Raw genomic sequence first — 15,298 nt, 5'->3', positions numbered from 1 at the left:
CTTATTCTATGATTATTATCTAGTCTCCCTAATAACAGAAACTATTTCAGGAATTTTTGCAATTACTTTTAGTAATGATTCAAACACTTGTGAAAGAAATAATAAAAAACTGACCACCTCAATGCAAAATAATTTAACAGAAATGTTAAATCATTCAAAGCAAAATTTCCAAACCCAATTCTTATTTCCAGTAAAAACCATGTACTTATTTATTGTACACTAGATGCAAGTCACTCTGAGATATACAAAGATAAGGACGAAATGATTAGACATCATCCCATTTGGGTTGAAATTTGAAAAGTTGAAATAGGAGGAAGTTAATTCTGAAGGAGAAAGAAAAAGTTGGCTAGAAATAATTTGGTATTTTTTGAGCAGAACTGACCTACTATTAATAAAGAAAAATGTGAAAATAGGTTAAAGAGAAACAAAAACAAAAAAATGGGACAGAGAACATCACATTAAGATTCCTTTAATAGACAATGGGGATCACTGAGGGTTGTTGAAAGCCTGACATTGTGAAGACTATCCAGAAGCATAGATGTAGGATAGATCAGAAAGGGGTGGAAATTAGTAAGTACATTTTTTAAGTAGCCTAGGAAGTTCTTACAAGTACAGAGGCCAACTCTGGAAGAACCATACCCTGCATCTCTATAACAAACGATGAGAGGTCAAGGTAGCAGAGGATGGTAACCCATCATATCTTAACCAAAAAAAAAAAGAGGGTCCATTGTCAGGCTAAATTTATTTAAAACCTGCTTGTAAAAATGCTTTACAAGATATCCCTAATAAATATTTCAATTCCCAGTAATGGCAAACCAGAAATTTCAGATAGTAAGATTATCCCTCTCACAGAAAACAGCCAGGAAATCCTGGATGGGGTAGGAGAAAGGAATCTACTAGATGACATCAGGGAGCTAATGATACAGTTTAAAAAAAATTACAGGCCTAAGATCCAGTAGGACAAAGAAACTTAAAAGAGGTTTCTCTGGCTTTGGAAGGGAAACTCAGCTGAGCAGACCTTTCTTCACACTATGGAACCAGAACAGGGACCAGAAAAAATTTCCTATGGATAGAGACAGATAATAAACGATTTTGGCTTTGAAAGTGAAATGGTCTCTGTAACAACTACTCAATTAGCCATTGCAGTACAAAAGTAGCCTTAGGCAACAAGTAAATGAATGGCTCTGACTGGCCTAATGAAACTTTTTTTACAAAACCAAGTAGTAGGTTACACTTGAGTGTCATAGCTCATTAATACCCGGGCTAGGAGGAAAAATTAGTATTCAGTCTCTTGTGAAGCGAGAGCCTTGTAAGTGCCTCTGGCTTTGGGTTGGGACTCTGCTGTGTGAACCAGATGTAGACTACACTCCCAGCAGCCCAAACTCTTACTCTAAATCAACCGCATCCCTGATTTGACTAGGGAAATTTGGATTCCCTAGTGGCCCTATCCCTGCCAGAAGCAAACTTAAATCCTGATGGAATAACATAACATTTTCTAAAGTCTCAAATTATGTCTATAATATCTTCATGTACAATGTCCCAAACTCAATTAAAAATAACCAGGTGTATAAGAAAGCCAGTTTATAACAAATGAAAAGATAGGGCAGGGTATAGTGGCTCATACCTATAATCTCAGCTACTTGAGAGATGGAGATCAGGAGGATTGTGGCTCAAGGCTAGCTTCAGCAAAAAGTTTGTAAGTGTGCATCTGTCATCCCAGTTATGTGAGAATTACAAATAAGAGGACAGCAGTCCATGCTGGTCAGGGCACAAAGTGAGACTGTATCTCAAAACTAACCAAACAAAGGATGGGGACATGGCTCAAATGATAGAATGCCTGCTTAGCAAGTACGAGGCCTGGAGTTCAAAGCCAGTACTGCAAAAAAAAAAAGGAAAAAAAGAAACGAGAGTCAGTAGAACAGACTAATTAGGGTTACAGATAATGTCTTTAAAAGATTTACACCTAATGTGCTTGACATAAATTACAAAATTGAGAATGTTAGCAGGAAACTGAAATTCTAGAGAAGAATGGAAATTCTAAAACTGAAAGATGTAATAATTGAAATCAAGAACTCAATGGATGGGTTTCACAGATAAATAAATACAGCTAAAAAGAGAAATAGTGAGTTGCAAAATACATGAGAATATTCAGAATGAAGGAAAAAAGATCAAAACAATAGCAAAAACAGAAGATAAAAAATGGAGGTAGATGTAATTGACTCAATAAAGAGAGGAGAAAGTAAGACTGAAATGATATTTAAAGGAATAATAGCTGAAGATTTTCCCAAACTAAGAAAAGACTACCTCACGGATTCAAAGAACTGTATTCAATCTAAGCAGCAAAAAACATAAACAAAGCTACTCCTAGCTGCAAGATAGTAAGATTGCTAAAAAAAATAAAGAAAAGAGAATCCTAAAAGGAGTCCAAAGGAACCTCAAGAAAATACTAGCATGCCAAATTCATCAGCATACTGAAAGGATCAACTATCATGACTGAGTTTCATTGCTAGAAGGCAAGGATGATTCAAAATTTAAAAAATCAAATTGTAACCACATTAACAAAGTGAAGGAAAAAATTCCACATGATCATCTCAATTGATGCAGATTCAACAAAATTCAGCAAGCTTTAATGATTTAAACTTACCCAATAAATTAGGAATAGAAGAGCACTACCTTCTACCTCCCTCCCCCTTTTTTCCCCCTCCCCTTCTTTCCTGCACAGGCAGCTTACGAGACCCAGTTGGAAACTTGGCTTTCAGGCCATATTTGAGCAATGATTGGGAGAAAAAACAGGGCTACTCTTTCAGGACCTTCTTCTGCTTGTGTCTCCCACACTTTTCTTTCTGCCCTCATGCATATCTTTTTCCAGCTCAATATGCAGGGCAGCCAGTGCATGCTCAATCCAAGAGTTGTGCAGACAAAAGTGGGAGTTCAAACACTCAGCTTTCTCAGTAGAGCAAAATTTGCTCCTTGACGGTGTTCATATGATTTGTCAGTACACCTGTTGCCAGGAGCATGTGGTCTTCCAGACAAGCAAATTGCTCCAGGTTTCTGTGCCTTTTCTGGTATGTGCAGGCATGCAGGGTCAACAGCATGATATTCAGAACTTTGAGTAGACCAGAGAGGTGTTCTATGTAGATGCTGGCACACATTTCAATGTGGCAGATACTCACCAGTCTCACAATGGATCTTAGCCTTGGTAACATCTCCACTGTGGCTTCATTACTGTGAGGGCAATGACCTTGGAGTTGTCTCTTACGCCAATTTGCATGAAGAAGTCAAGCTTGGCAGTTTTGTCTATTTTCTTCATGTACTTCCTATTAAGTGTTTAAGCAGGAGTCCAACATACTAGGACAAGTGTAGAAGAAACAAGCATGTGTGGCTTTGGGAGTATTGGGAACACTTAGCATCCCGAGCCCAGAACCAAGAAATCTAACACAAATAGGATGTAAGGGAGAAAAAAAATTGCTAGAAAGGATTCTTGGAATAAAGATGCAATTAACAGAAATAGTGAAGCATGAGGGTGCATGTGTGGGAAGGAGGACTAGGAGGCAGTCTAGTGAGGAGGGTAGAGCCTGGATCTTACTGGAGCTCTGCCTCTTACAAGCTGTCCCAACTTAGTCAATATAAACTCTCCGTGCTTTAATTACTTTCAGGTGGTGATAAGCACCTAGTTAATAGGATATTATATTTGGGAATAAATATGATAAATTTGTGCAAGGTCTGTGATCAAAATGTTTGCTAATAAAGAATAAAACAATATAGAAGACACACGTCCTAGGTTGAGTTTTAGCTAGCATGGATCCTTAAAATGTTTACTACTTGTTTTATGACTAAGTAGTCATGTATAAATGAAAACTAAATTATCTTCCTTCTTTGTTTGGAAGAGGCGCTAACTATACTACTTGTACAAATTATTATTTTTCAAGCTTAAGTTTCACAAACTTAAAGTTAGATGCAATTGCATTCTTAATTTTTTTGGTGGCACTTGAGCCACACCCCTTGGCCCCCCACCCACTTTTGCTTTAGTTATTATTCAGGTATGGGTCTCAGTTTTTGCCAGGGGCCAGCTTCAGACAGACAGTCTCCTACATATGACCTCCCAAGTAGTTGGGATTATAGGTTTGAGCCACCATGCTCTGCCTTGCTTTCTTACATTGAAATTTTGTTCCTCTTTTATGCTAGAGCTCCAATTTGCCCTTACAAAGCCTACATTGTTGGATGAGTACACTTTGCTCCAGGGGCACTGGAGCTATGAACTGTGTCCAGTCCTGTGGCCTGTACCCACAGGAGACATTAACAAGAATGAGGGACAGGGGAAAATCACTCTATTAAATGTTCCATGCTCTCCTAGAAGCATTCTTTAAAGACCACGTTTTTCCACTTGGAGATAGGGTTCCTACTTCCTAGAGTTAATGCCAAACATTTGCATGTCTCTGGAAGCTCGTGAATCATTTTGCACATTAAACACAAAGTTTAATAAGGTGCCTGCTGTATCACTCAAAGTCTGGTAGAAGACTGACACCCAAACAATGAACAAACAATGGCATAAACAGCCCATTTCAGGAAGGACGAAAGCAATTCTAGTAAACTGGGGAGAACAAAGGGACAAGGGTTAGCATGATAGAGGACAACACTCTGAAGGGAATGCACAAAACAGGAGTGCCACTGGGAGGCAGGAGACCTGTTTCCCATCTGACTGTCCTTCGAGTTTGTATTTAACTTTACTCCTTCTCTCAAAAAAGTATATAGAATATGAATGGCTCAATCAATTAGAACCCAAGGATGGAAAAGAACATTATTTTTCAACTTCAGGTTCAAGAAATCTTACTGAAAGACCCTTTGGGACGTTTCCAGTTTTTATTATTAATAAAGCTGCTGTAAACCATTCATTTAAGTTTTCTTGTGGGCATTTGTTTTTATTTATCTCAAGTAAAAGATGTTCCTTGATATCTCAAGTATTAAAGAGTAGAATTTCCTGGTCACAGAGTTGGTATGTTTTGTTTGAAACTTCTATTCGAATCAAGAGATGGAGTGAGACTGTGTAAGTAAAAACATGCTGGTGAATATGGATTTTTCTTTTTGTGATCAAACAAATTTTTGTCAAGAACAGCAGTTTTTAAAAAACATTTTTGAAATCTCTTATCATAATTTCATTCCTCAAACTGGAGTATTTCCTAAGTCAAGGAAGATGTCAACTGACTAACATTAGCATTCTTTGAAAAATGCCTATTCTACTGGACCCACTATGGCAGTGCCATTACTAAGATGTCATACCCTTTTTTTACTTGAGTTCTTTTTTTTGTTGTTTTGTTTTTCGTGGTACTGAGGTTTGAACTCAGGGCCTCATTCTGCTTTTTGACACATAATGAGTATCTGAGGGAAATGGTGATATTAAAAAATAAAAAAGCTCAAACTATTAGCAAAATCACTGGGAATACTGTATCAAAAGTTCATTGTTGACTCTATCAAAATATCTTACTTAAAAAAAATTCAAAAATGATCCTTTAATTCTGAGGGAAAAACTTGTTTACTGGTCACCATAGAAATACTCTAGACATTTCTAAGACATTTAATTGTAACTTAAGTAGTATGTGATATGAGTTTTTAGGATTTCTAAAGGGGTTATTTTTTTAATAACTCAACAAAATGCCTCATTAAAGACTTGGCAAGAGCAGTGCCAAGTTAGCTGATCCTAAAAAAGATTTAGTTAATCTAAAAATTAGCCAGCTTCCTAGAGAGTGAGGCTACAACCTGTATGTCTTAAAACAAGGAACCAGGCACCATCCACATGGCATTTCCAGGCCTAGACTGGCAGACCCAAGCTGAGACGCCAAGGCCAGGTATCAAGACCTCATCTGTACAGGTACCAGTAAGGCTTTAACTTATGATGAGAAGGGCGAGAAAGCCAAAAAGATTTGACTCACCAGCTCAAACTTTTAGTAATCTGGAAAATGGGAGCCAGATTTTATCTGTTAGAAAACTAGAAAGACAACTTCTAATTTAAATACAAATTATAAAAAAATTCCTAAGGGGACACAACACCATTAACTGAAATGCATATATGTCTGACTTCGTATTTATGGAACCTCTCATCAGAAAATCTCTACACCTCTCATAGGAAAGCCCAGGAAAAAAAAGATGTTTTAGTACATGAAAAGAAATTATAAGACAGACTTAGAAGGCAGAAGTCTCCATGTTCTAGTTACAATTCTCTTGTGTATTTATAAAAAGCTTCTACCTAAGATCAAGTCAGCATATTCTTATCATTGAGAACTCAGAATAGAATAAGGAACTGCAAATATATTCTCTCTCTCTTTTTTTTTTTGGTAGTGCTGAGGTCTGAACTTGGGACTTCACACTTGCTAAGGTGCACTACACTTAAGCCACATTGCTAGCCCCTCAAATACATTCTTATATTAACATTAGGCACTAGGAAGACATAAATCTTTTTATAAAAAATTTATTTCTCTGTAAATACAAATTTCAACATCAACAAACAATAGTCCAGTGGAAAAATACTAGCCATTAACATTGAAAACTTTTTTCTTAGTTAATAAATAGAACTTTGGCATTCAAATTTCTAGCTGTAAACCCTATTAAAAACAAAAACAGAACAACCCCTTTATAAAACAGGAGGCAAAAATGATAGGTTAAAAGGCATAAGCCAACCAGTGGCTTCACATTCTTTTTTTATAGTAACTGCATTTCAATAAGTCATGAACATCGTATTTACACATGAGGTATTATGGGTGGTTCAAAAACTGAACCTAGTTTACAAAACCCACCAGTCATAGTGACTGATGATTACACTCTGTGCTTTTAACGTAACCACCTAGCACCTTACTACTTGTCATCACATCAATGTGATGCTGAGTTTTACATTTATGTATTTAAATAGCTATATATATGTGTGTATACACATACACACACAGACACACACACACACACACACACAAATGAATACATTCTAAAGCAATTTCCTGCTCACTACATAAGGAAGGCTGGGTTCCAAAGAAATATATCTGGTAATTGCCCTCATGTTTACTAAGTAGCCATCTGGTAAGAAAAAACTGCCTCTTGCTTAAACAGAATCCTTAATCAAGTCTATTTACAGAAGAACAAGGTGCAATAATCATTAACATTCTCATAGCTCATGTAAAATAGAAACAAACGCTTACTGTAGGCAAAAAGGCACAAAAGGTTCTCTCTGTATACAGCCACAACTGTGTTGCTTATGACTTACTGATTAGAAACTACTTTCTTATTATAGTCAATACTTCTTTTAAATAAGACAAAATCTAAAATATTTCCCCATCATGATTACATGTATGATATAGTCATATAGCAATTACCACCAATGGTGTTTGGGGCAAAGTTGGAAATTTTACTCTTTATACCAAATAGGAGATAGCTTTGGGTGAAAAGACTTGTCAAAATGGAAACAAAAGAACTTCAGCTCTGAGAACTACAGTCTCAATGTGCATGGTTATGAGAATTACTTCTTACAAATTACATATCTACAAGGATAGAAATCTACATAAGAGAACGCCAGCAACCCAAAATAAGGTGTGCCTAAGCTACACTATGCTATGTACAAATGCAGTCCAAGTGCTCAGCTCCTGTTACTCAATGAACTATTTTACTGACATTTAAAGAACATTCTCCCAATAAAGCAGTTCCTTTACAAATATCCACTAAGAGATCCCTATTAAGTTCATTGGTAAATCAGGAATGTACTATACTCATGTTAGCAACACTTAACATCCCTTGAGCTTTCCAGCAAACTACAGAAAAAAGCTTAAGTCAGTTTAAAAACCTGTCACAACCAAAATAAATTTCACTAAGATGTAATACTGTTAATATTAAATACCGAATCCTATTTCAAATATAAAAGGGGTTACACCTCAAAAATTTTTTCAGACATATCTTACCTAGTGAAGACTTAAAAATTTTATATTAGCGGCCACTGAAAATTTACTAACAGTTTAACTAAAGTCATCCTATTTTTGACTTCAAAAGAAAAGACAGTTCTTGTGCCCTTGATTCAGTTAATTCTATCTGCACAGGTATTGTGGATCTTTCACTGATACAACTGTTGCTTCCTTTCTTTTGTATGTGACTGAGTTAGAATAACCTCAATTTGAAAAGACTAGTAATTAATGTTAATATTGCATTAACTTAGAGGATAAACATTTAATATACAAAGCATAATTTAAAAGGTCTTATTACCTAAGAAAATTTTCAAATAGATTTACTTTAAAATTTAGGTTAATTTTCATTCAGGCAGGTAACTGTAATAAGGTCCATGAATGTCCTAGTTCTAAAAGAGATAAAAACACTATAGTGTTGCTATTGGCCCATCTTACTTGACCTAATGGTACATTCTTTTCAATGCAATACCAGTATTACAACTGTTTTAATACAAGAGGGTGTCTTGAGGAAGGGGAATTTTATGAAAAATAAAACTCAAAAAATAAATGCTGAATAATTGGAATACTAACAGTTTCATTCCCCCACCAAAGTCCCTCCAAGGCTGACTACTTTTCATTGTGGCCTTTTTATAGCCTAACTCCAGACTCTAAGAGATGATATTTTGTAATCCATTATACTTAAACTATCATATCTTTATTCCTTTTTAAAATGGAAGTATACAACTTAGAAAATAAAATATATCAGCAGAAATTTGTTAATGTCCCAAGTTAAATTTTTTACCTGAAGATACATGAATTAAATTCTGTACATTTTAGAAAACTTACTAAAACAAAAAATTATTTTTCTGGCTAAAAAAATAAAACTGTACCTATGACAGATACAAACAAATGACCATAAATTTGTTTAAAATAGTAACAAGCACAAAGTCCCCAAACATAAACTAAAAACCAAGAAGATAGGTTAAGTAAGAAACTATCCAAATTAGTGATAGTTTGCTCATTAGTTCTGTTATTTTAGGTGATTTTATTTCAGAAATCATGACAAGATGGTGGGGATTCCATCCAAAAAGAAGGTAAAAATATTACTAGTTGTACTAGCTGATCTATGCTAGGTGATATTATCTACTTCACTGTACAGGGCCATCTACACCAAACATTAATTTTGTAAGACAGACTATTTTGCATCTAATTTTTGGTATAAATTTATGATTTCTTGATTGTCTTCAAAGTACTAACATTTAAAACCAAATGAACACATTTTTAGAAAGCCTAGTTCTTACCAGCCACTAAGTCAGTCTCTCTTAGGTTAGAGAACTTGAGGTGCAAAATGCCACTAATACACTGATTTCTCAGTGGCTATATCCCAAGAGGAGGAGCAGGGTAGACTCAGAGGGAAAAAAATGTTATCTTTACAATGTATTATAATGAATTGTTGAAATGCAACTATAAGACAACTTATTTGAGAGCAGTATATAAGCCAAAATGCTGAATTGAGTACATTCCTGGGTAGTTACCTTGAAGATGTCATCCCAAAATGTTTCATTGGTGAGAATAAGAAAAACCTTTTATAGGAGGAGCCTTTACACTAGCATATAAGCCTGGTGAGAAAACAAGCATATGAGCTCTCAATAAAACAATATTATCCTGCTTGACTCATACCCTTTATTATCCCTCTTATTTAGTCTTGCCTGAATGAAATTTGGTTATATATAAAAAAAATCAAACAAACTTACAAAGGACTAATAATGCTTTGCTATAACTAGGTATATTTAAAAGAATGTAATAAATGCTTCAAAGGTAATAAAATATATTTTCTTTCCAAAATGCCAACTAAAATATGGACAATACTCATTTGGAAGTTTAAATGATTATGTATCTACTTAAAATTAGTTGCATTTCATGTTCTACCCTGGTACTCCAGATGAACAACTAACTGAGCCAAATTCATATGCTATAGGAAACCTCATTGTTAATATGATATATCTAATAAAAGAAATTAAAACATCTAGGTTTAATTTTATTTTATGATAGTGTTAATTCAGATATAAAGAATATGAGTAGGTTTCCTCTTAAAATAGCTTCAACTTTAAAATAGGTACAAAACAGAATGTAAACGTTGAGATTTGGATAAATAAGCTATCGTTCCAGAGTCACTTTGCCAGTTTTTCTTTTTACAATAATGATCTGAGGCCTTAGAGAACTTGCATTAATTATATATGGCTTTTTTAGATTGATATGACATATAAAATAATAATTGTAAATAGTAAGGAACATGTCAAAATTAGTCCAAATTGTTAAACTTTCTTGTAATATATAAATTATAGCACTAATGAAAAAGATCATCATGTCATACTTCTAAGGCAACCCACAATCACTCTGGAAAAACAGCTGACCTATCTACAGTACTAACATCAATCCCACAACTTCATCATCTCAGCACAGTGATTGTTTAAAACACAAATGGTTTTGCCTGCTGTACTTCTACTAGAAACTTGCTTGCTGTTGGAACTCTTACTCAGCCAGCCCTTGAAAATCTCAAAATATAACACAAGTTTCTATATGAAATAAAAGGATAAGCAGTGTGTGCCTTCTTAGAAGCTCTGTTTTGACCCTTGAAATTCTATTATTTTGTGAATAAAGCACACACATAAAAACACCACATGTACGTACATGCACACACAAATGCACAAAACAGGAGGATTAAATAAAATGCTACCCTTTTATCTGAAGGGCACTGTTCACAGCTTGGTCCTACAATCAGTAGTTTGAGAATACAGATTTTTTTTTTCCTTGTATGCTTTATCACATTTTTCAAATGGTAATTTGATTTTCTTTGCCTGATTAGGTAAGTCCCTTCAAAACCTTCTCACAACCCTCCTTACCCTCAATAAAACAAAACAACCCCTATTTGCAAGTCATGTCACTTGCAATTTTACATTATAACTCCTAAAAAAAATTATGAGGAACCATAGCACAGCAGCATTTAGCAATGGTCATTATTGCTGTGGGACCAACACATGATCACTGGGTAATGCAGTTGTCTCCCATGTCCTGAGCATAGCGGTCTGATATTGCAGTCCTTAATTCATCAATGTCCCTCCGTAACTGGCACACATCTGACAGTCTTTTAGTGAGTGTTTCTGGGCTGTGGTCATTTTCAGTCTCTTCAGCTGAACAGTTCATTGCTGTGTAAATAAAGCATGGAGAGGATGTCTCACTTTTTTTGGGAACAGACATTTTAGGATTTTCACCTTAATTCAGGAAATACAATGCTATGTAGAGAATACCAGTGAGGCTTAGGTTTATACATACTTCGATATTAAACAGATTTATCTACTTGGTCTTTTCAAACTGTGCTAATTAAAATGCATTAAAATCAGACAGTGATACACACAAATTCAATATGTTTAATGGATGACAACAGTCCAAACACAAAAAGGAGCATGTTCTAATGTCTCTTTTCAAACTCAACTAGAGCACTCAGTTATTCCCACTTGACAAAATCTGAAAATCTTTTGAACAGTGAGAGGAAGTATATTAAATTTTTATGATTGCAAAGTGGGCTTTTATTAGCATGCAAATATTAACATTCAATATGTATCATGAAGGTATCAGGACCCTGCAATCCCAAGCACTAATTGAACATTTGCCATGACCCAGGGGTTATGCTGTATGTCGATGTCAGTGGCTTTTTCTTAATATTTTATAAAAAAACTGTATAAACAAATGAGCACAGTGAATATCATAGGTGACCAATTACTGCCCACAAGCTGCAGAAGAGAAAAGGAAGGGAACATATATGCCTATCTGAAGAAGTGATATGTAGTTCACTAGGTGGGCCAAGAAATCAGATAACAAAATAGTCTTATAAAATTTGAGAAACCTCAAGAAAACTGGTCTGTAGCTTTAAAATGGTAGAACACAAATTAGAGAGAGAGAGAGAGGAGTTTTAAGAAATAAGAAAGTGTAAGTATTAATACACCAGATTCACGGTTTATACAGACTACCCTGGTAACAATGTGAAAAACGGACTTGGGGGAAGGAAAGTGAGCAAGATGAGTGTCAGAGAGACCAGTTCAAGTTCAGGGCTATGAAAGGGTGAATAAAGCAATAGCACAATCAGGAATAAATGTGAGATTTGATAGAGCTCAATTACTTATTTGGGTCAAGTTAGGGAGTAGACACAGGTCATAGGTGAAGAAAAAGCAGAGTGGAACATAAAATCTGGGCTGAGGTGACAGGTGGATTGTGGTGCTACTTACTGTGAGGTGGCATAAATTTAGGGGTAAGAAAAGTGGGTTCTGTTTTAGTTAGGATGAGTCTCTGATGCCAATGAAATATACATCAGCTCTAATATACATACGGGTGACTATAATCAGGAGCTCAAAGAGATATAGGCAGGGTAAGAGATAAATGTCTATATGGGGGAAAGGTATAATGACAACAGTAAACAACAGGACATAGATAAGGTTACTCAGAGAGAGCAGGAAATAACAATAAAAAAAGTAAATGCCAGGCCTGAAATCCCAGCACTCAGGAAGTAGATGCAGAAGGCTAGTTTGAGGCTAATAATCCAGACCTTGTCACAAAACAAAACCCAAAACAACAATAGCAACAACTAAAGGTTCTGAGCTCCCCAATAAATAAATGGCAGGGAGCCCTTAGAAGATGGAGACTGAGAAGTCACAAAGGCAAAAGAAACAGAACTTAGAGGGTGATGTCATGGAAACCAAGGTAGCAGAGAATTTTAAGAAGGGTGGGTGCAGTGTTAACAGATAATCAAAGGAGTCAGAGATAAGAATTCAAAGAATCCACTGGATTTTGAAAAATTAGCTAGCTGGTCAAATTTTCACAATGCCAAAAATAAGGTAAGAATTCCAGGTGTGAACTTTAAGGACTGGATGGAATATACATTGGGGGGGTGAAGATGGTAAAATTCTTGAATTTCCCCTTTACTTATATTAGGATAGCTCTATTATTCCACTAATGAAAAAGTCTGCAAATGCTAGAGTAAAAATGTAGTGGATTACAAAATAACCGAAGGGGTGACCAGTTCTAAAATGATGGAGAAAATCAGTCTTTTAGGTGTGAACTTCGGTTTCTTGCTCCTGACATCATGTCTAACTAAACTGCAGAGGTTTACCTGGTAAACTTCTCCTTTTCCTCTTCTGAGATTCACATGAGACACCAGCTATACCATGAAGCCTTCACATCCCTTCCCATGCAAATTTAGCCATTTTCTTCCACTGTCCACATCTCAATTATAGCACTTAACACTCTAATATTTTGTTGGAGAGGGTTGTGTCCAATTTATCTGCATTACCAGTACCTAATTTAGTGCTGGACCGTTGAAAGCATCTGTTAATGTACTGAGTGAATATTCTCAAACATTAAGTACTTCTATAGACCCACATTCATATATATATATATATGTACACATATCTATAAAGAGGAAGGGAATGGGGCAGTTACTCAGTATGGCTCATGTAAAAGCATACACTGCATACAGAAGCAGTGAGTTTTCTTACAAAGGCTGGGTCATTAATTTACATCACTACCATATGAAATTAACAGACAAAATCATTACTATTTAGAAAAGTAATTGAGAAATTACTCCTAACTACCACTGGAGACACACATTTACAGATTCAACACAGGAAACATCTCCAGGAATTCTGCCAAGTGGCAGCCTTTATCAACTATGAACTCAGTGACTTCTATAGGTATAAGGAGGTCAATTCTAATAACGAAGTAAAACTCACACACTGATTCAGAGATTCATAAATCCAAGGAGGAAAGGAGATAACAAAAAATAAACAGGGAAAAGTTCTTGATTTGTAAAGATAGGCTTCTAATTGTTAAGCAATAAAATAAGGAGAAGTCATCAGCCACTTACATCTGATTCCCAGTAATAATGAAAGATTAGGCTCCTTGCCCTGAGCTCGCTGATTAAGAATACTACATAGTGCTTTCAAGTCAAACAAACAATAGGACATTTCTTTGAACAACTGATCAATCACAGTCAAATCAAACAGCGGCCACTTGGAATGAATGGTCTGCTGCCTAGATTGGTCTGCCTCCTGGCCCTGATCCAATAAAGGGCTCATCTCTTCTGCTTGTCTTTGGTTCTGCAATGATTTAAAAAAAAAAAAAAAAAAATCAGTTGTTAGAACAGAGGAAAGGTACTCAAAAGCCCTTTACAGGTTAACATTTTCCACTAAATTAATAATCTAAAGTCTATTATCAAATATCCTATCATATGTACATTAACCAAATTCAAAATGCATACACACAGTAGGAATATATATATATATATATATATATATATATATATATATATATATATATAAATAAACTGAAAATGATTCTTCTGTGCCTTCTGACGCTTTAAGGTAAAACGAGAGGAAAAGACATAAATCCAGTCTTAGGTTCTAGAGGTTTCTCACATAATGTGTATCTTAATTGTGCCTGTATTTTTCTACAATGAGATTTATTCCAAGGACAAAAGAACTACAAGGAAACTAAACCTCATTCTGTGATGCTAATGTTAGTAGCAACAGTGACGTAGTTATTTTCAAACTATTTTTTTGTATATTGAGAAAAAAAATGTTGACAGGAACCCAAAATTTAGAGACCAATAAATATGAGTATAATACTAAAGGGAAAAAAACCCCTCTGAATTGTTAAATTTGAATTAAAAGTATCAATATGAATTTATAATTTGCTATACTCAGAAAATGCTACTCTTGCCTCCAAAATTATCGCCAACTCCTCACCATGAAAACTAAAGGTAAGTTTTATGAGTTTTCTAGTTGTAAATCTATTTCAGAATAACCAAATAGCATGGTAGGATGAGGAAAAGATTATTTTTATATTTGGGAAATGGAAGCAGGAAGATCATGAGCTCCAGGCCAGCGTGAGTTTCAAAGTGAGTTCCAGGCCAGCCTAAAATACAAAATGAGATCCTGTCTCAAAATACAAACAATTTTATAGATGAATGCAAGCTAACAGATAAAAAGTGAATGAAGTTATTAAAAGAAAAATACATTTTAAACATCTACTGATTAGGCAAATATCATCAGTGGATGCTAAAACCATCCAGAGAGGGTACTGGTAGACCACATATTCACAAGTCCTACAAATTTGTTTGCAGCTACAGCAATTTCAGAGTGGAAAAAGTCAGTCTTTCACCACCTTAACCCAGAGCTGCCAGTATTTGTATGTCACTTACAAAGAATAAGCACACATTATATAATCTAATGATGTGAACATTTAAAAGTATTCAAAAAATTTTGACGTGAATTTCATGATGTCTTTAGTTCTAATATCAACCTTACAAGAAATACAGGGGGATAAAGAACAAG

The 15,298-nt window shown here is 35.2% G+C and overlaps 1 protein-coding gene across 4 annotated transcripts in view; it reads right to left on the bottom strand.

Annotated features, from left to right (window-relative positions):
- Positions 1-6,447: 6,447 nt before the first annotated feature.
- The window catches only part of Cep85l (centrosomal protein 85L), a 167,358-nt gene continuing 158,507 nt past the window's right edge, over positions 6,448-15,298 (bottom strand). For all 4 annotated transcript variants that reach the window (XM_074075643.1, XM_074075646.1, XM_020176936.2 and 1 more), the window contains exons 12-13: positions 13,831-14,062; positions 6,448-11,119 (exon numbers count right to left, since the gene is read on the bottom strand). In XM_074075643.1, the coding sequence (XP_073931744.1) occupies positions 10,956-11,119; positions 13,831-14,062 (396 nt within the window). In that variant the 3' untranslated portion in view covers positions 6,448-10,955. The remainder of the gene's footprint in view (positions 11,120-13,830; positions 14,063-15,298) is intronic.

The sequence above is a fragment of the Castor canadensis genome, chromosome 1, assembly GCF_047511655.1.
Source record: "Castor canadensis chromosome 1, mCasCan1.hap1v2, whole genome shotgun sequence".
Lineage (NCBI taxonomy): Eukaryota > Metazoa > Chordata > Mammalia > Rodentia > Castoridae > Castor > Castor canadensis.
Note: the sequence above shows the minus strand (reverse complement) of the source record. Positions and strands in the feature narration are given on the sequence as shown.